Source organism: Populus alba, chromosome 18, assembly GCF_005239225.2.
Source record: "Populus alba chromosome 18, ASM523922v2, whole genome shotgun sequence".
Lineage (NCBI taxonomy): Eukaryota > Viridiplantae > Streptophyta > Magnoliopsida > Malpighiales > Salicaceae > Populus > Populus alba.
The window spans coordinates 5,304,715-5,328,151 of NC_133301.1; the positions used below are offsets into that span (position 1 = coordinate 5,304,715).

At 28.9% G+C, this 23,437-nt stretch overlaps 1 protein-coding gene across 1 annotated transcript; it reads right to left on the minus strand.

Moving 5' to 3' along the window:
* Positions 1–2,831: 2,831 nt before the first annotated feature.
* LOC118046006 (zinc transporter 4, chloroplastic) lies at positions 2,832–5,937 on the minus strand. The gene is made up of 4 exons (XM_035054756.2): positions 5,643–5,937; positions 5,503–5,560; positions 4,377–5,122; positions 2,832–3,654 (listed from the first exon to the last, which is right to left on the minus strand). Exons 1-4 carry the CDS (start codon positions 5,655–5,657, stop codon positions 3,199–3,201), a joined length of 1,275 nt encoding a protein of 424 aa, XP_034910647.1. The 5' UTR covers positions 5,658–5,937; the 3' UTR covers positions 2,832–3,198.
* Between the last annotated feature and the right edge of the window lie 17,500 nt (positions 5,938–23,437).

The following is a 23,437-nucleotide window of genomic DNA, read 5'->3' on the forward strand; positions in this document are numbered from 1 at the left end:
AATTGATTAGAAATTGGACTTTATAATTTATTTCTTTTTATAAGGTCATCGTGATGTCAATAAACATCCCTGCATTGGGTGGATGATCAATTTTGTGATTGCCTACTTTTTAACATTTAGTGTGGGGTCAATGACTTAGGTTACAGGTTTAGCGAGGTAAGTCGGGTTGCCCTAATTCGCGAGTTTGGTGGATTTAACTTTTCTCTATATTTTTTAATTAGTTTTTTTTAATTTCATCCTTTGAAATTGGAATAATTAGAAATCAAGTTTCATAATTTATTTTGTTTCTCTTTTTGTAAGGTTATCACGATTTCAAAAAAAACATATCGATATTGGGTTGGTGCTCGATTTTGTTATTGTCTATTTTGTTATCATATAGTTAAATAAAAAAATATTTTTTAAAAAACAACAACTTATTAATTCCAATGGAGTCCATGACCCAGTTCGTTGGCTTCACGTGTTGACTCAGGTTACTCGATTCACGGATTTAATGGGTTTACCCACTAAACTCGATATGTTTTTTTTGTTTAGTTTTTGGTACTTTAATTTTTTTAATTGATTTTTCTTATTTCATCCTTCAATATACTTCATGATTTATTTATTTATTTCTACTTTTTTATAGGGTTATCATGATCTTCATTAAAACATCTATTTTTGGGTTGATGCTAAATTTTGCGAACGTCCATTTTTTATTATATAATTAAATAAAAATATTTTATAAAAAAAAAAGATATTAAACCCAATGGAGTCCATGATCCCATTTATAGGGTGACAAAGATCAATTCAATATGACATCATCTCACTATTTTAAAAAAAAGTTATCATCTTAAATTAAAAGTTAAATCATATTTTTATCGGTCATCAAAGTTGCATTTGGACCTGTAAAATTGACTAATTCATGTTAGGTTAGCTCTTACGTAATTTAATTGAAAACTTGATTTAGACAAGCAGTTGAGTCAATAGATTTCAAGATTGATTCGTTTGGTTGGGTTTAATAACATCACCAAAAAATTCTTTCCTCCTCTGAACATTTTTTTACAATTAAAAAAAATTGTTAACTCATAGCAAAGCAAGAACCAATGAGAAAGTTATCTTTGTTTAGTGTAGAGTTGCTTACACATCTTATTAGTCTCTCATGCCCCTACATTAATTATGCATGTGCCCCAACATCAAGATTGGTTTAGGGTCTTTTTGCTCGGGTATGATTATTATTAACTATAAACTAAAAGAGAGGGGGGTTTTGTTGCACCCCTCCTCACAAAGCATTATTCATGATCCAAGAATAGAGCTTAATGGATAAACCCGAGTTGACTCGAGTTATTTTTTTGTATTTTTTTTTAATTGATTTGTTTTTAATTTTATCATTTAATATTAGATCAATTGGAAATTGAGCTTTATAATCTATTTTGATTTGTTTTTCAATAGAATATATTGGTCTCACAATCAAGGTCACGAGTTTTGACATTTTAATCCTTGTTAAATCATGTTTTTTTTTTTCTAAAATGTTATATCGGTCTCATGATTCAATTCACGAGTCTTTTAATATTGGACTTACTTTTTATTGTGTTGTCCTTATCTTATGACCTAGATCACAGGTTAACCCAATTAACTTATTTTTTCTCTTTTTTTTTCAATTTCATAAATTAATATTGTGTTTGATTAGGAATTAAACTTCATAATTTATTTCAGTTTGTTTTTCATTAGGTTATCATGGTCTTATAACATGGGAATAATGCTTAAAGATTAACTTAGGTTGACTTAGCTTACTTTTTATGTTATTTTTTTTAATTAAAATTCTTACAAATTTCATCGTTCAATATTAGATCTGACAGAGGCAATTGAGAATCAAGTTTTATAATTTATTTTGACTCTCTCTTTATGAGATTATCTTAGTCAGTCTCAAGACCAAAATCACGGAATTGATAGGTTAACTCGGGTTAAATTAGATTATTTTTTATTTTATTTTTTTTATAAAAGGTTGTCTCGGTCTGATGACCTGGGTTATGAGTTTTGTGGATTAACTTAAGTTTTTTTATGCTCTTTTTTCAATTGATTTCTTTTTCAATATCATCATCAGGCTAATTTGGGATTGAAATTTATAATTTATTTTAATTTATTTTTTATAAAGTTATCTAAATATTATGACATGGGTTGTAAGTTTGACATGTTAACTAGGGTCTTTTTTTAAGTTTTTTTAATTGATTTTTTTTTCATTTTCATCCTTCAATATTGAATTAATTGGGAATTAGATTTTATAATTTATTTTGATTTATTTTCTATAAAGTTATCATAATCAAGTCATGAATTTAACACGTCAACCCGGATTATTCTAGATCAATTCAATATATTATTATTTTAATACTAAAAAATTATATAATCATAAAATTTTATTTAATTAAATATTATTTTTACAGGTTGTTTAAATTATTTTTAAACTAGTAAAATCAACCGCTTTACATTAAGCAAACCCTTACACAATTTATTATATTATTTTTCCTCTAGAAAAAAAAGCATTAATAAACATTTAAATATTTTTTTCTACTGCCCACAGCACAGCTCACCTCAATCACCTAATTCCATCCTATAGTGAGATCCCTCCTAATCTAATCCTCATTCCTGAGCTACATTAAGCTGGGTAATCTTGTCTTTAGCTCTTCTTATAGTCAAAACGGAATTGCTACACTGATGGCAAAATTTCTGGTGCAGTTAAAGCAGCAACCCAGCCTAGTCGTGCTCTTTTACAAGTGGAAGTTAGGCTATTAAAATTCTGGTCCACTAGGCAGGTAGATAGTAGCTTCTTTAACTCCATTACAGGACCTCATCATTGTAGGTTTGACAACAACAAAGGCCAAGGATAGTCTTGCCATGTATTTGCTTTCAGCTTGGCAAAGTGCGTACAAAAGAACACGTTACAAGACAGACGCCAGCTTTGGTTATCTATGAATTTGTTCACCAACAGCTGGTGGAATCGCCGCTTGATCTCTCTCTTTTTTTCTCCGTTGTAGTACATATGATTTCATGAATCTGAAAAACAAGGGCTATAGCTTCTGGTTCTTTTCTCCCTATATCTTCTTGTATTTTTCCTAAAAGCAATCAAATAATCGATGGACACGTAATTCTTGCACATTCTGCTCTGAAGTGAACACCAAGAAGGGCCAAAACGAGAGAAACTACACAGTTCATCTAAAACCAATAAGCTCAAGCCCAGACTGCTAGTGAAGACATCAATCCAGCCCCGAGGAAAAGCATGCAATAAGACACCACTTGAAGTCTGAAATTGCAGCTCATCCTCTTACTAAGAAAATCAGCAGCAATTAGGTCCACTAAAGCCATGTAAACAAGAATCCCGGCCGACAGAGAATCTAGGATGCCTTCAGCGGCTAATGCTCTTGGGCTGTTCGGATTGTAAAATGAAGAAATGGCTGTCCCAATGCCGATTCCCGCAGGGGTTGTAATGGCAAAAAAACATGCCATTATTGTAGTCGACAGAGTCTTAAACTGTGCCTGGGATATGCAGCCTCCAAGCGCAAATCCTTCAAAAAACTGGTGAAACGATAACGCAGCAATCAACGGCCTTATGGTACACGGACTCTGTGAAACTCCTAGGGATAACCCAATGATCACAGAATGGGAGAGAATCCCAAGTTCCAATATCTGCAAATCAAAACAAAAAACATCAAGCTCACTGTCGGCAAGAAGAAAGTTCCTTACCAACCAAAGTGCCTTACCGACCATCAAAAACAACACACTATACGTTTGTCTGGCAAACTACTTTTTTTGGAGCCAGACGCAACGTGGACAAATGGACACTTGATTAGACATGAAAACGTCGGGCTGAACTAGCCGTGCAAGTACTTTCCACTAATCAGGTCAGTGCCAACCAAACACTATAGACCATAAACAAAATAAAAATATCAAATTCAACAACAATCCTTGCAATTTGCGACTACTTTACCCTAATTATTGCCAGCAGATTTACCAAGCAATAAATACACAAGCCGCCTAAATTACATCGTTGACCATTCCTTGTGGGTCCCACAGCATTGAGTATAATCACTTCCTACAGTAACATAAACTCAAAACTATCCTTGAGACTGTGATTAGAGTGTTTGTTTTTGAAGTGGATTTTATAATTATGATTTAAAAAAATAAATTAAAAAAAAAAAAAACATAGTTAGATATTGGTAGTTAAATTTAGATATGTATTTAGTAAAATTTATGATGAAGGTTTATATACTAAATAATTGTTTTTTAAAAGAAAACTACACCTAAACACTCGCACCTAGGGTAGCTAATTTACACAGCAGCGGCCACCGCAGGCAGGTACAGCAACCGTGAAAAAAGGGGAAAAGAAAGAAAAGAAACCACATGCTTACCTGTGAAACGACAACGTGCCTCAAACCACTTTCCTCGTCACCCTCTCCATGCTCATGACCGTGCTCGTGCCCAGATCCATGCGCATGCCCATGGTCACGACTGCTGACAAGCCCATCACAACCATCCTGCCCATGAGAATGGTTATGTCTATGGTGTGCTGCGTGCGCATGCATCCCCACAATGTGCATCCCACCATGCTCCTCTTCACCAAACACCTTCCCACTAGACCCATTCAACTCTTTAACTTCTACAATGGGTATGATACCTGATTCATGACCCGGATTCGCATCCACCGACCCGACTCGAACTTGCTCCTCGCTAGCCTTGTTCAACCCTTGCTTCCTTTCATAATATTGGGTCCCAACAAAATCAAGAAGCAGAGTTAGCAGAGAAGCCATCATAGCAAAAAACCCTGAAAATGGGAACTTCTTCCACGGGTATTCAGGTAAGCAAGGATCCGAAAGGGCCTCGGACGCGGCTGATAGCATGTGAACAAAACCGGTGGCTAAAATTACGCCTGCTGCAAAAGCCTTTGCAGCCACAAAGAGGCTACCATCGGTCTTGAGGAAGTGGCGGTGCTTTCCGATTATCGGTATTGCAATGCCAATTATGCCACCGAAGAGAATTGAAGCTATGGCAATGAGTTTGAGAATGAGTGCTGACGAGTGGTCTCTGCAGATTTCCAGTTCGGAGGATCCACAGCTAGAATTTGACATTGATTTAGAGATTGCTTCAAATAAAACGCCTGCGTTATAAAATCAAAATAAAAATAAGTTAGCTTTGAGTTAAATTGGCAACAATCAATGTGAAGGTTAAATTTTGAAGTCATGAAACAGAAAACTCCACTCAATTATAGATCTACAACACAACAAATAGCACTAATACAAAAGGCATTATCTTTGAATGAAAAGAATAGTGGAGGTTTCAGCTAAGCATCTTTCACAATTTCGGAGTGCTAAGACAGAGGATTGGGTTCAATTAAGGATACAACACAAGAAATTAACACTGCATAACAATATTGACATAAATAAACAAAACCCAAGACCCAAAATTCTGCCTTGCTTGCTTGAACATGAAAAAGAAAAACCAACCCGAGTGTTAGAATCTAGAATCACGAGAAATTACCAGAAAAGGCTTGAGCTTGTGATTGGAAATGATCCAGGTAAAGCAATTCCCAAAGACCCTGTTACAAATCCCAAGAAGCCAAAATCAACAAAACCATCAAGTATTTTGTAAGAGAAAAGGAAAATATATTAGCTACCAACCTCGATGAATAACATGGGAATTTGGTAAGAGAATATGGGGAGTATAAATAAGGAGGTTGAAAAATTGACGGGGAAACCCAAATTCCAAATATTAAAAGAGAAAAGCAGCAGAGGACGCGATCATAAAGAGAGAAAGGGTATAGGAAAAGTCTTATCCTGCGTGTAGCGCCACTGTGGGATTGCAGAAATAGGTAGGAAGATAGCGGGAGTGGGAATATTTTCCTGGGGATTATGAGAGAGTGTCGACATTGTTTGACGACAGCCAAGGGAATGCAAAGAGGTGGCTTCTACAGTTGCCACTTTATGGTAGAGAATGAGCACGATTATGTCGACACTTTTTGTAACTCTCCCCATCTCTGTCACTTTCTTTTTTTTAATCTCTTTCTCCCTCCTCTCTTCATTAATTATTTTCAGAGCGTTATATATTATTACCGCCATTACTAAATTAATCCTGGGTTATTTTTTCCTTTCCGGTTCTGGACAACTCCATATCAGTCCTCCAATTATGACGAAGATCACGCCTTCGTCCACAAACTCTTATAATTTTACCACCAGGAATCATGAGAAAGTAGTGATAGTGCTACTTTTTAAGATGCTTTTTAAGCTAGTTTAAAGTATTTTTTTGTTTAAAAATATATTAAAATAATATTTTTTATTTTTAAAAATTATTTTTAATATAGTATATTAAAATGATCTTTTGATAACATATTAAAAATTATCTCCCACCGTGATTTTGATAATATATTCTGATATCAGCTTATCAGAATATGGGGAGTATTTTTGCATCGTGCCGTGTTGGTTTTGGAATGCATCTCCTCGGGAGGCAGAATAACTTCACCATGATGTGCTCATCACAATAAAGTATTGTTTGTTCCTCCAACAATCATTGCTCACACGTCAGAGAAAGTCATGTAATAAACTAATACTTTATTGTTTTTTTTTTTAAATTGAAGTCTAGAAAAAGAAAAAAATTAAATATAATATCTTTTTATTTAGAAAACTGAGAAAATAGTTATTTGAATTTATTCCTGGCTTAAAAAAAACATATCTTCAAAACTCTCCAGAGTTCTTCTTTATAAAATTTTCATTATTTTTCAAATGAAAAAAACATAAACAATATATTTTTTTATATACAGGCATTCTTAACAATGTAATTTCTTCATATTTAGTTAGCATTATAAATTTAATATTTAATATTTAATATAAATATATTTTTCAGAGAATAATATAAAGTTTTTATTATGATTTTAAATTTAAATAAAATAAAATCAATAATCTAAAATTAAGTTATTGCAAATATAAAATATTAAGATGATATATATAAATTATGGTTTGGATTTTTATGAAAAATGATTAGAATTTTATTGTATTCCTTATTTTGGTAAAAAAAAAAAAAGTTTATTTTTCTTTATAGATGAACATATTTTTATTTTCCTTATTCAAAAAAACTAAAAGAAACTGAATGAAAAATAATTTTATGTTATCCCACAAGTTATTTCCGAATAATTCCAAAAAAGAAATTTTATTCTATAGTTGCAATTTGCATATTTATAAATCCAAAAACAGGTTTAAAACTGAGGCACGGTGTAATTTCTTCATGTTTGGTTAGCATTATAAATTTAATTTTTAATATACATATATTTTTCAGTGAGTAATATAAAGTTTTTATGATGATTTTAAATCTAAATAAAATAAAATCAATGATCTACAATTAAGTTATTGTAATATAAAATGTTAAGATGATATATATAAATTATGGTTTCGATTTTTCTTGAAAAATGATTAGAATTTTATTGTATTTCTTTTTTTTTTTGGTAAAAAAAGGTTTTTTTTCTTTATAAATTAATATATTTTTTTATCTTCCTTATTAAAAAATTAAAAGAAATTGAATGAAAAATAATTTTATGTTATCCCACAAGTTATTTCTGAATAATTCCAGAAAAAAAAATTATATTTTCAAATTATAGTTTTGAAATCCAGCTCAGCCCGGCGAGTTGATCTAGGATCCAGCCGATTCGAGGCTAAAATTGGACCGAGTTGAAGAAAAAACAGTGGAGAAAAAACCTGGTGTGAACCTGCTAGTCCGTCAGGTTGACCAGATTATTCGGTAAGATTCGGTCAAAAATTCAATTACAACCCGTTAATTTTTTTTTACTAAAATAATATTATTTTAATTTATTAAAAAACATTAATTAAAATAACTCAATAACTCAGTTAAAATTTAAAACTCAAACCTTAATCCAAATCGGATTTAAAAACTATGTTTCAAGGTCTTTCCGTCGCTAAATTCATTATTCAGTTGCAATTTGCATATTTATAAATCCAAAAACAGGTTTAAAACTGAGACACGGCAAGGTGGCTATCACGTCAATTGTCAACGATTTGATTACCATTTATTTCTAGTTTAATACGGAGTGCTTTGGTAACTTCCCGAAGTCAGACAATTTTTGAAGTAAAATAATTCGCGCAAAGAAATAATTAAGTAGAAGTTTCCGCATCAGCAAATATTTTAACTGGAATTTTTGAAGAGCATAATACATCATTACATCATGACTAAAAAAAAATTTCTTTAATTTTTCGTTATACTTCATAAAATATTTATTATATCTAAAAAAAACATTATTAGCATTATAACCAAAACAAACAAGTCATGTATAATTTTAAAAACATTATTAAAAATCTCTGACAAATTCATAGTTATATTTCCATAATAACAATCACCATAATCATATGATAATACCTTTTTATTTTAGTTTAACTTTTAATCATGTTTTAATTGCATTATTAGTCTCTATCAGCAACTTATATAAAATGTCAAACTCTTGTTTAGAAGGATTTGTACACATTTTATTTAATATTATTTTAAACTTTGTGTTGAAGTTACTTATAAAGTGTTATGAATAATATCGATAATATTCAATAGCCTTAGGAAAAATCTAATATAATACACAACTTAATTAGTGCATGTAGTTTGGTGTGTCTAAGATGCTAGTTCATGGTCGGTTTATCAGCTATTTGAGATTGTGATAACTATTATGGTTTAAAGTATTTTTCACTTAAAAATATATAAAAATAATTTTTTTTTATTTTTTTAAATTTTTTTATCAGCATATTAAAACGATTTGAAAATATATATAAAAAAAATTTAACAAAAAAAATTTAAAATTTGAGGGAACATGATGTTTACCGCATTTCCAATCATATTATCATGTTTGTTTTTGCGTTTCAAAACAACTTTTAAAAAAAACTAAAAAAAAAATGTCTTTGTTTCAAGTTAATATTTTTTTTGGTGTTTTTTAATCATTTTAACATGCTAGTGTTAAAAATAATTTTTTTAAAAGAAAAAATTTATATTATTTTAATATATTTTTTAATAAAAAAATATTTTAAAAAAATAACTCCAACCAGACACCACGCTACAAAGAAAGAGAGGTGTTTTAAGAGAATATACGTAGAAGAAGAGCTTTGTTTTGGTTTGCATTTGTTGCTGAATGAAAAGTTCTTCCAAAGTGTTTGGTTAAAATGTGTTTTTTTTGAAACTGTTGTCGAATATAAATTGGCATGAAAAGACATATTATTTATGTAATCTTAGACTGGAAATAAGAAGAATTTATTCATTGATACACAATAATTAAAGCAACACAACTTTCTTGACAGAAGAAATAAAGATTTGAGTGCCACTGTGGCAACCTTTGATTCATTGTTGTTACCAAAATAGAGTTTAAAAAGAAAACCACGCAATTTAAATTAATTTAAAAACAAACTTATAAAGAAGGAGATTGATAGGAAAACAACCAAATTGTTACAAGAAAATAGAAAACTAAGTTTTGGTACAAGTTATACCCTTATGTCCATATCAAAACTCTAGTTAGTTTAATATGTTCTCCAACTAATCAGTTAAATATACATAAATATATATTTATTATTAATAAAAACTTAATTTATCTACAATATTCATATAATATTAAATTAAAAATTCTACAATAAAAATAAAATTCGTAAGACAAAAATGTTATGGAAAGAAAATTATAAAGTTATAATTATGTGATTTTTATTATATCAAAGCATTATTTCTAAAATGTTTATCACCGATATTCTCTTAAATACTAGACATTCGTTAGAACAATAGAAACTAATACATATTATGTTCTTTTTTCTTTTTATGAAAAGAAGTAATTTATTCTCATAAACTGGTATATAAAAAATACATAGAACTAATATGTAAATGATTGTCATAAGATATGTATACTAAACTAACATGCCTGAGATTTTCATATGAATAGATCACCTATGTCTATGAAAAAACTCAAGTAACGGTTATGTAAGTGATCCTTAGACTTGAGATAATTACGTTATCTTATATAGATAATGTTATGTTTTAATTTTATTACATATTATCTTAATTGAGATAACAAAAAGACAAATATTAGGTATAATATAAACCATATGAAGGTACTTGAGTGATCAAGAGAAGATTCATCATCTAAGTGAATTAAAAAATATATTTCATTTGTTATCAAATAATATTGATAGAGAAATCCTTGTTGAAGATGGAATGAAATTTAAAAAGGGTTTCAAATTTTATTCAAATAATTAATGACTATTATGTAGAGAACAAACATGATTTAGCATGGTAGATATACTTCATACTTTAAAGTTAAATCAAAATATTATTGATGAAAGAATATTAATTACACTGAGAAACCGGTCATTGAAAGGTAAAGTCAAACCACTAATGAATTTTTTAATATTTGATGGATCATTACACATTGCTAGATGATGCACCTTGTCTTCAAATATAAATTAATCGATCATTGAATTAATAATAAGTTAAATTATTTAATTTATTTAATTATAATTATAATTTATATTTTGGCCAACATATTAGAAATCTAATGTGTCACATACATTAAGAACAATTAGTTAGAAATTAAACTGAGATAATTTAATTATTACTTGATTAAAATATATTTTAGAAATTAAAGACTGTAATGTAATTAATAGATGAATTATATTTCTAGACCTATAAAAATCAAGTAAGGACTTGATTGAGTTAAGTCCTAAATTAATACATGGATGTTATTTAGGGTGCAAAATTGATATTTTACCAACATATAGGGATTTTTAGATTTTTTTTTTTTTATAAATAGTAAGCTATGCCTTTTATTGTGATGAGATTGTTTGTTAAATAAAAAAAAAACTACATAAACATAAAATTAGAGCTAACACTTTAGACATAGCTTACCAAATAGGAACTTAGAAGATTTTTCAATGTTGGTTCATGTGGATAATCGTTGGAAGTCGGATAATTGAACGACTTGTTATTTGTAATAGCTCAACCTTTAAAGAATTATTCAAAGACGAAGAAGTTCATATTTTCAAGTGCTAAATCTCTAAATAACTCTAGATCTATCTAATGAAATCCCAGGGACTCCCACATAATTTTATTTTTCTTGGATATTTTAGTAAGAAATTTTAACATAAAAAAATATTCAGGTTATAGGAAACTCTCCAACAATGTCATTCAAATCAGTCTAATAAATCATGTAAGACATGCCTAGATGTAATCTAATAAACTAGATGGGTCGAAAAACAACTCAAATGACTAGTAAAAATATGATTTAGCTAAAAAAATATTTGGTAAGCTAATACTTTATGACAAAAATCTTTTGACTACTGTAAATTGCTATAGTATTTTTTCTAGATATTTTAGTAAATGTTGTAATTGTAATATAATAATGTAATTCTTTTCATAAACTATGTTATTGTGGACTAAAATGACTTCATAGCCAGGAGGAAAATATGACTAGTATTTTTGCATCATGCCGTGTTGGTTTTGGTATGCATCTCCTCGGGAGGCAGAATAATTTCACCATGATGAGCACATCACGATGGATACTCCTCCAACAATCATTGCTCACACGTCAGAGAAAGTCATGTAATAAACTAATACTTTATTGTTTTTTTTTTTTTAATTGAAGTCTAGAAAAAAAAGAAATTTTATTTAAATATAATATCTTTTTATTTAGAAAATTTATTCCTGGCTTAAAAAAAAAATCTTCAAAACTCTCCAGAGTTTTTCTTTATAAAATTCTCATTATTTTTGAAATATATATATTTTTATATACAAGCATTCTTAACAATGTAATTTCTTCATATTTAGTTAGCATTATAAATTTAATATATAATATTTGATATAAATATATTTTTCAGTGAGTAATATAAAGTTTTTATGATGATTTTAAATTTAAATAAAATAAAATCAATGATCTAAAATTAAGTTATTGCAAATATAAAATATTAAGATGATATATATAAATTACGGTTTGGATTTTTTATGAAAAATGATTAGAATTTTATTGTATTCCTTATTTTGGTAAAAAAAAAAAAGTATATTCTTCTTTATAAATGAACATTTTTTTATTCTCCTTATTCAAAAAAACTAAAAGAAACTGAATGGAAAAAATTTTATGTTATCCCACAAGTTATTTCCGAATAATTCCAAAAAAGAAATTTTATTCTATAGTTGCAATTTGCATATTTATAAATCCAAAAACAGGTTTCGAACTGAGGCACTGCAGGGTGGCTATCACGTCAATTGTCAACTATTTGATTACCAATTATTTCTAGTTTAATACGGAGTGCTTAAGTAACTTCGCGAAGTCGGACAATTTTTTAAATAAAATAACACGCGCAAATAAATAATTAAGCAGAAGTTTCCCCATCATCAAATATTTCAACTGGGATTTTTTAAGAGCACAATACATCACTACATCATTACTAAAAAATAAATATTTAATTTTTCTTTATAGGCCATAAAATATTTATTATATCTAAAAAAACATTATTAGCATTATAACCAAAACAAGCAAGCCACATATAATTTCAAATACATTATTAAAAACTTTGACAAATTCATGGTCATATTTCCATAATGACGACCACCATAATTATACGATAATGCCCTTTTTTTTTTAACCATGCTTTGATTGCATCATTAGTCTCTACGAACACCTTATATAAAATCCTATTTAGAAGAATTTGTACATATTCTATTCAATATATTTTTTAAGGCAATATTATTAAATTTTGTGTTGAAGTTACTCACAAAGTGTTGTAAATAATATCGATGATATTCAATTGGCTTAGGAAAAATCTAATATAATACACAACTTAATTTGTCCACTTATCACATATCATGGAGTAAATATAAAAACAAACTCTATTTACTGTTCATCCCTTCTTCCATAATAGTAAAACACAATGGATAAACTATATTATTCACATCATAAACAACTACAACTAATAACTTTTCCTTGTACTTTCCATAAAGATGAGTACTATCAATATTAATTAGACGACAATATTGAGACCCATCAATTAAAGCACCAAATGTCTAAAATGCTCTCCTAAATATTACTTTATTTCCATCAACCATTTTATGATTTTATGCGAAACCTTGAAAATTTATAATTTAAATATGCAGATGTGTAAATCCTCATGTAAACGTAAGACTGAAAGTGGTGTGATTTCAATTAGTGATGAAAATCAAGATTAGAAATAATAGATAAATAATGATATAGAATGGAAGGGATGACCTCCATAAAATAAATTTTGGTTTAGAATTTATAAGGATAGAGAAACTAGTAACGTGTTTTGATATATAAAATAATGAGAAAAATAACAAAATGTTTCTAAGAAATAAGTGAGGTAATAAAGAATACATTATAATAAAGGATGGTGTAACGAAAGCGGTAAAACTGAAGGTGCAAGTACCGATTAAAAATTAGTGTCATTATTTTAAAACGGTAATAAGCCCGATAAATAAAATAACACACGCAAATAAATAATTAAGAACTAGCATGCTTGATTAACTTATAATTAGTATTTACGAGATAGTATCTGTGACTTTTTTAATAGATTGATACTGGAATAATTTCTTTTGTCGTTATCTTTGTATTGAAAAATAACAATTCATTCAATTTAAATAATCAATTTTTTAATATAAAAATACAATTCATATAAATAGCACAAAACATATTCAATCATAAATAACAAAATTAGACCATATTCAATCATAAGTAATAAAATTAGATCGATAACTAACATAACATAATATTTTATTGAAGTTAAATCAACTATACATCTATTCATAATTCTCATAACATATACTAACATGTAACTATATTTAATAATTGTCTCAGCTTGTAAAAGGGTTTGGAGCACTCGTGATTGGGTCTAGTGCATCACCCCAACTCTTTCAACTCAAGAACAAGTTTGTAATATCTATGTTGGTGTGAGGAGGACCAACATTATCCCAGCTTATGGATGGACCTGAGATGCTCGTGAATAGGTTGGGATGTTTATGGATGAGTTTGGGATGCTCGTGGACGGACAAACATCCCCAGCACTCCCATAATAAGCAATCTTATCTTCTGGTAATGTCGCTTCATGACGTTCAACCTCTTAAAGTTCACCACGGTATAAATTAAGTGTGGTGTTAGCCACAATACATCTCATTTCATCAACACCTTCATGGATAGTCATTATTACTTTATGAGTCTCCTGTACCAAGTAATGAATTTATATGCATGCATTAAAAATCAACAATTAATAATCATCATCAATAATAAAATTAATTTGATATTTAATAAATGTTATATTAAAATAATATTATTGCATATCAATCAATTTTTTCTTGGATATCAGGGTGCATAATGCATTAGATTACATGGACACCTCAGAAAACATGACTAGGTAGGTGTAAATAAACAATGTGTAATAGACATATATCATCTCATGTAGGTATTTACATCAATCTTTGGATGTCGCTCCTCAAAAACACGATATCTCTTAGCATCTCATAGATCTAGGTAAGATGTATAAATCACCAACTAATTCCCCTCACGTATACCCTATCAAATAATACTATATAGCTCATCACCGGTATCAACATAATCCAATATATTGAGATAGTCCAAACTATTGCATTACCTGATATGGACAATGCATCTCAACAATGTCAAAGAAGTGCAACATGACCTGTGCTAATCAAATATCAAATCCCTTATGTCATGCAAGTTGATTAGTATTTAAAAGTGTATTTTTATCAAGGTTTTATATCATCATTTTGCACTTGAAATATTATTAACTCCTTAACTAAAACATGTTTTATAATAAAATATCTAATAATATAAGATACCTTTAATTTATGGTAAATGTTCATCTTAAATGCAGGCCTATCACATAAATAAAAGGATTGATTGATGAGTTTAACTATTGAAATTAAAAGGACAAAGAGAGGGCCAAACTTAGAAAAGAGATGTTGGTGCAGTCCAAACTGGAACATTGTTCGGTAATTGGGTCATATTTGGAGCTGTAGATCTTGGATTTAGGTCTGCTTTATATGGGTGGAAAGGTACATAGGCCTACCATTTTCATATGGAGTCCAAGATTTAAAAAAGTCGTTTTCAAGTCCAAATTATAACAATAACGAAGAAGTCCAAATCTGTCCTGCAGCCTAGACACCATTCAGTATCTAGCCCATATCTCGAGTTCTAGAAGTCCAAATGATCTCAATTTTTTTTCCTGGAAAGATAAGACAATTTCCTAGAACTTTCATGGGTACAGTTAGTTTCAATTCTGATGTTAGCAATAACGTCTTGTTAAGACAAGAAGATAAGGATTTTCACCATAAATGAAGTTGAAAGTATCAAGTCCTTTATATATGACATCTGTATGACCTATCAAAACATATGAAAGACTTATATTTGATAGCAAATCAAAACTAAATAATTTACATTCAAATAACAAAAAAAATTCAATACATTTGTAACACATACCTAGTATGACAATTATGTGTCTAACTCATCCCGGTAAAACTCGTGGACATGAGTAGAGTTTACTGTGAACTATCTAGCCCCACACCATTTGATGTGATAAGCTAAAAAAATTAGTATATTTTTTTACATTCAATTTATATAAATAACATGTTGACTATTGTCAATTTTATTTTATCATTACCTATAACCAATGGATAATGACATCTAAGTGATAGTGTCAAACATATTATTACCCTAACTATCTAGACGTCCAACATTAATATGCTCCTATGAACAGAATTATATTAATTAACATTGACAATTATAAGTTAATATTTAAAATGCTATTAATTCTAATAATCAAATAATTGAAAATATATATGCCTGAAGAAATAGAAGACACATGACAATTTGTTTTTTATTTTTTAGACATGATTTATATAATTATCAGTATAGATATGCAAGCATGCCCTCCAACTATAATTAGAAATGACCCAAAAATCCTCAAGTAGTGTAAAAATGAACAACGATATTGCATTGCCAACAATACTCATGAAAATAAGACCTTTCAACATATGTAATATGTATGCTTGAGCATACATAATCAATTGGTCATTTATCAAATCTGCTGAGGATGTCTTAAAATTAATATTTAACTATGTCAACTTGATGCAGTCTCTTATATAAGCACTAGTTGGAGGCACCCGTCCTAATATATGATCATATAAAATATCTCTATCAATAAACTCTCCACGACCTGTTATAAGAGTTCTATCTATTAGAATACTGGTCAACATGGCGACATCTTGAAGTGTGGGTGTCATCTCACCAGCACGTAGATGGAAGGTATATGTCTCACGCCTTTATCGCTCAACTAATATAATCAATACGTGGTCAAGATGTATGTCATGCAACTAACTGATCTCATAAAATCAGCTCCAATAACAAACGGGTGGACAAGCTCACGTAACTCCATTAAAATATATTGTTGAGGTGTTACAGAATCATTGCCCTGAAAATCAATCAATTTAGTTATTTAAACAATTAAAATCACTAATATTTTAATAATTTACAATGCTTAATTAAAATATTTATTTGGCCTTTCCACTCCAAATGTAATCAAAACGATATTGATCCTACATATATTAATCGGCATAATTAAAACATGCTTTCATCAAATTTTGCTACCCTAACAAAATTATTAATCAAATTCATGTATTTCATAACTTGTATTAATATTTTATATGTAATTTGATATAATTTATAATTTAACCTAAATCAATAGTAACTCTTTCAACAAATAATTTTGTTAATTCACAATCAACAACAACCTAAAATAATTGATTTTTTAACAAAATAACTTAATTATCAACTTAAACTGTATCTAATTAGCATAATCCATAATTTTGCCTAAATCAACACTTACTACCCCATCACATAATTTTGTTAATTCACAATAAAAAACAACCTAAGTTCATTGATTATTTAATAAAAAAAATATAATTATCAACTTAAATTATATCTAGTTAACCTAATCCTTAATTCAAAACTCTAACATTCAATAAAATCAAATTAAATTTCTTATGGACTGCACTATTGGTGGGGGCATGTGGGGAGATTGTAGCCTACATGATCCAAGCACCAGGTTAGAGGGGCGTTGGGCACACCCCTTGCTCATATGTGGAGCATGGGCTGCCTGCCTGGGGACTAGGCACTTCCTAGCACACATGTGGTGCTTGGACTTCTGCTTGTGGGTTGGACACTTCCCAGCGCACATGTTGTGCTTGGGCTGCACTGAGTGAGCCATGATCGCACCCTATTGGGGATAAGGGGTGCTTGGGTTATGGCTTCGGACTCAAGGGGAATGTGTTAGGTGTTAGAACCTATGATCAATATAGATCAATATAAATATAAATATATATCAAATTATAAATATAAATATAAATTACATCAAATTGATAGAGAAAAAGTGCTAAATACACCACCAGACATATAATATAGGTGATGATGGTGAGCGGTTGTGTTTGTTTTGGCTGGAAAAATAAAGAGCTATTGCGTTTTTTTTTGAGAGGGAGGGGGGGGAATGGTCTTTAGGGTTAAATTTCGAACAAAGTCATAGATTCTGCAACAATTTCTAATTATTTTATAAATTGTGTTACTTTACTCTTTTTTTTTTTTTGGTTTAACTAAGCTAAAAAGACAAAGAAAAAAACTATTAATACGAATAATCATTTTAACGAATCCAAGCTCAATTAAATAGTAGCTAGACCAAATACGAAATGGCCCAAGAGATGAACTGTAAAATAATGCCCATATTTCAGTATCTGAATAATCAAATTTCCAAACCCTATGGACTATACATTCTGTGATTCATTGATAAATCATCATTTTTTTTTATAGGAAAGCCCATATTTCAGTTTTGGACTGGCTATTGAGGCCCATGGTAACTTCCACACCACTTTAGTAGTGTGGGCCACCTGAATTACAGATTTTTTTTTTCGGTTTTGGTTTTAGCCACCAAACCATGATCTTTTGAACCAGTTTTGCTTTTGAAATATAAATAACCATTGAAAAATATAACATATTAAATATATTTTATTTATGTTAAATGATTTTAGGTTTCTTAATATTCCATATTACTATTTCTTTTATTAAACTAAATCTTAATTTAAAAAAAAAAAAAATAGAATGCATTTACCCTCATCATTTTAATTAAATTAATTTTATAGCTGTCCTTTTGAAATATATCTCATCACTCAATTTTTTTCTCTCTTTTCAAAATATTTTTTTCTTAAGAATGTATAATTTTCAATATTTTTTTGAAATCTAAAATTCAGATTTTGCTTTCAATGCATCCATTTTAACATCTTTAATTATTTTTTTTTTTAAAAAATAGACAACGGGACCAAAGGCATAGAAAATAAAAATAAAAAACTAAAATAAAACTAAGTTGCTTGAGAACTAAACAATTAAATAAATTTAGTTTATCAATATTAAAAAAAAAAAAAAAAACACACAGACAATTTTAAATCTGTCACAAAGTTATGTCTCTTGTAGGAAGTTGAGAAATCTTTTTCCTTCTCCTCTACATAAATTATTGCTTTAAAAGATTCTGGTGTTTTACTTTTCTTGTTGTTTTCAGGTTCGAGCTGGACATGTTGTTTGAATCTGTGAATGTAACAACCAAGCGTGTGGAAGAATTATTAGAATCATTCGTATTGATGAGCTCTTAATAGGTCATACACACTGATTGCTGTTTCATCAAGTTTTTAGAATATCTAATTTGTCCTATTCTTGTTGTTAGGTTCTTTCCTCTTCTTCTTTTTTCTGACGAGATTGTCCTTCTTCAGGTGTAGCTCTGAATCTTAGGTGTACTTTAATATTGGATATAAGTACAAGTTTGTTAATTATTTACCTCCTTTTTCTTGTAACCCTAACTATTAGAGCTATATCAGATTGAAATATATTACCACCAAAATTAAATAAAAATATCATATATGATTTAGAATATCAAAATCCAGTTTTGGAAGAATTTATACACATTCTAAACAATATATTTTTAAAAGCAATATTTTTTAACTTTAAGTTAAAGTTACTCAATAAAACTTCGTGAACAACATTTTTTTCCTTTTGCTTGGTACATGGGCCCAATTGAAAAGTCACAAAACTTTGAGTTGATTGGGTACGTGATAGTTGTTTTGAAAGAAAAAGGCATATAACGCCTTATGATGTCTAGTAAAAATAAGAAATAATTGCTCATAATGGAGCATTAGTCGAGGTAAGCTGTTACACATATGACGGTGTGAGAGGCACAATCAACACCAAGTTTTGATGATAAGAAATAACACTTTCGTTAATTGCAAAATCAAGATCCTTAATCTCCACTCATTTTCTTATTTTCTTCCCCATCTCCTCATATGTATGAGTATGAATCTCCTACCTGTACCTATCTAATCATCTTAATACTTTTTTGTTTCTTTTGTTTCAAGGAATTATTAGTCTTTTGTTTTATTTTGTTGTGTTTGCAGCCCAAGTGCTCTAGAATAATTTGAAAATCTAAAAACTTATTAATTTAAATATAAATTAAAAATTTATTTTAAAAAATACATATTAGAAAAAAGACATCAATTTAAAAAAACTATATGTAAAAAAGAGATTTGGCACTACTGGATTTGGTAAATCAGGTTTGCACTTTCATTTTTAAAAAAACAAAGATAATATTTTATCTGCCTCGTTAAGAAAAGAAAAAACTAAAAGCCTTCATATGCGGGCTTGTAAATATAAAGTGATAAATATTCTAAGTTTCAAGGAATTAAAAATAAAAACTCTTTTCCAAACAAAAAAGTATAAAGAAAAATAATTACAAAAAAAACAAAGATAAGAACAAAAAAATGGTAATAAATAAGTTAAGTGTATCTCTACAATACCCATTATATTAAGAAAATTAGAAGAATTTATAAAATTACCATTTCTGTAACATTTTACTATTTCCTTTTAGTATATTGTACTTGGTGTGGACCCGCACTAAACTACAAGGCCAAACTATTTTTTTCCCCATAAAAAACAATGTTCAACAATCGCAAATATATTTTGAAAATGAAAAGATTTCATGACTCAGGTTACCTGATTAGGTTAAATAAATTGATTTTATTTTAATTAGATGATAAAAAAATAATTAAAGACATTAGATGAATTAATCAATTTTTTTTAAAATGATCATGTAATCTTGAGAATTGTTTTTTCAAAAAGATACTATAACTTAATTGGTAAGCCATTAAATACAAAAAGGATAAAATAGGGAAAAAAAGACCTAAAAATTAGCCTTGATAACCCGAGTTAGCATGACAAACATGTGACCCTGATAATTAGGGTGAGTCAACTTGGATTATCTCGTGAACTCGCAGCCCAGATCATGAGATTGAAATAACCTAATAAAAAAATAAAAGAAATTACAAAACTAATTTTTTTTAAAATGTCAACCTGCGTAAGCTTTTCAAACCCATGACTTAGATTATTAAACCCGAAGCACACTATCTAAAAAAATCATGAATTCTAATTTATAATCAATTAAATATTAAAGGATGAAATCAAATATAGACGCCTTTCACATGTTGGCATGTGCAAAACCTGTGCCAACTATTTTTTTTTTATTATTTGATTTCTTAATTAAAAGACTCAATTATCGCTCTACTGACTTGATAATAACAAAAAAACCTTTGTTAAAAAAAAGCCCCATAAGACAAAATCTTAAATTTTTTGGCTTTTAAATGTATTTTGATAGTTTCATGATGTGTTTTTATTTTTTATTATTATTTTCTATGTCTAGTCAAATATTAAATTGTCCCTCATCTGACATGATAATTATAAAAACTGCCCACAGTTTTATAAATTTTTTATCTTCATTGTATTTTAATCATTTCACTATGTAACTGAGGTGAGAAAAATACTTATTTTTTCCTAGTTAATTTAATAATAATGAATGAGCCATGTGAAAACACTTTAATACTACAAATAACTAGTTTTAAATCTATTGGCGTGAGGGGCAAAACAATAAACAATATCTTCACTCACAAGTTCCAGTAAAAATCCCTTTTGTTTCAGCTTTGGTTAATGAGTTCACTGTAAAAGGCATTAAAATATTTTCAGAATATCTATCAGTTATTATCAAATTTACACAAGAGAGAGATCAGTGACCCTCCGTCCTTTTTATTCATGGGCCAAATAATTAGTAAAAAATATCACATTCTATAGAACTTGGGCTCAAATGGGAGCTTGATTCACATTTCCATCAAATCATATTGCATGTGTGGCGGTTTATCCAGGCGCAGTGCATCATGGCATTGCCTGATTGGATGATCCATCATTTAATTACCAAGCACATGGATAGTAGAGATCTCCCTGTGGGTATGCAAAGATGTCAATTTGCACGCAAATCTACATTTTATTTCTATCAATCCTGGCTGCATTTACAGAATTATTCGTTGCCTGAATTAATGTTTGCGTTTTCAGATAATCGAAGTATGCAAGAAAAATTCACAGTGCTTGAAACTCTCTCTTTTCCAGAACGATTCCATGCATTGAGGAAAGGCCCCTTTGTTGCTCCTGGCAGCCCTTGATTAGCTGAGGAATCAAATTATCAGAGAAGCAACAGCACTAGCCAGGAGACGCTCTTCAAGCTGTTCGGTGAAAATGTCTCCGTCACCGGAGTCATGTCATATCTGTCGGAGTTCAGTACATCCATGAACAGGAGTGACTCATACGTAGCCAGTTTTATGAACTTAAAAAATCTCGGATCAATCCAAAGGGATTGGAAATAATGCAAATTTATGTGGTCAACCGAAGTCATTGAGTTGTGTGAAGAGAAACAGAACATTTCCCTCTGGGTGGTGCCAAAGCGAGGAGCTCTGTGAATCACTTATTCCTCAGGTATGATCTGATAATGTTTCGTACAGTTGTTTTGTCTTTCTTCCAAAATGATTTAGCTAATTTTAATGAGATTTGAGAGGTCGAATTTGAGATAAGATATCGATTTACGTGTGTTTGGAAAGCGATGTCTACATTTACATTTTTTTTTTTTAATTTAAAATAATTTTTTTAATATTTTTAGATTATTGTGATATATTAATATTAAAAAAAATTTATTTAAAATAAAAAAAATTATTTTAATATATTTTTAAATAAAAAATACTTTAAATCATCATCATTATTATAATTCCAAATATTTAATGACAAAAAGACAGCTTTGGAGAGGAGAGGCTGATAATTAATTGAGTTTTAATAAACAATTGGACTTTATAGATTAATTAAAATAATAAAAAAACCACCTAAACCGTCAGGCATTTTTACTGAGCACTCACACACAAATATAATCCTTCAAGTCTAATTTGTTATTTATAAGTTTTTTCAAATTTTTTCAAAATTTTAATTTTTTGAATAAAAATTTTAATTGTTTTTAATTTCATTTTTCAATCTAATTTTATTTTTTGATTTTGATTTTCACTCTCACTCTATTAATTGCTATTTTTTATTTTGAATTATTTTATCTCATTGATTTTTTATCCTGATTTTATTCTTTGGAATTTCATTTGTCATAGGTTGGGCTTCACATTTTTTTATGTATAGTGTTTCCGGTATAATAACTTGGGTTATGAGTTTGCAATGCTAATGCTAATCTCTTTTTTTTTTGGATTATTTTCTTTTCAAATTCCAGCATTCAACAATATATATATTTTTTAAAATTAGCTTTATGGTATTCTTTATTTTTTTTTAATTTGGTTATCTCGATCTCATAGTCTAGCCACGAGTTTTACGAGATAACTTAAGTTGGCATGCCTGATATTACCATGTTACATATCTATCATGCTAACTTGGATATTTTTTTTTTTCTTTTTATACAACTATGTACTTCCAAAGGTTTTTTTTTCTCTAAATTATCATGGTCTTTTGTTTTAAACTTTGTCCAATTACTATCGTTGCCAAATTTTTTAATCCTTTGATTAAAATGAAACCACTTTATGAACCCGATCAAGGCTATAATCCGAGTTATTTATTTTTAATTTTTTATTATTATTTTGAAATGCATTTGCAACATCTAGATATCATTTTTTAAAGGGGGGAAATTTGTGGATTCACAGCATAGTGCATACCCATATCTAGTCTATTATATATATATATATATATAATCCATTGCCTAACAAACTTTCTAATGCATAAAATAAACATGAAAAAAAGGAGAATTAATAGTGTAAAATATATGAACACCCATTAAAGTGAGATATTTACACCTTATTATAAAGCTAAAATATTATATTTTAAAAAGGTTAGAAAACTGGTTTTTTTTACATGGTTAGTGGATTTGTTTGGGATTTGGAGAAAATAGATTTAATTTTTCACTTAATGAAATTAAGGATGATTTTGTAACTTATGTATGTTAGAATTGAAGAAATGATGAGTAATTTAATGAGTATTATTTTA

Bases quoted from the DNA above. Each gene is read 5' to 3' on its own strand.
- LOC118046006 (XM_035054756.2), bottom strand. The intron at 5,123-5,502 runs GTAATTTCTCGT...TTTATAACGCAG, and splicing joins ACAAGCTCAAGCCTTTTCTG to GCGTTTTATTTGAAGCAATC. The intron at 3,655-4,376 runs GTAAGCATGTGG...TTTGATTTGCAG, and splicing joins GGCACGTTGTCGTTTCACAG to ATATTGGAACTTGGGATTCT.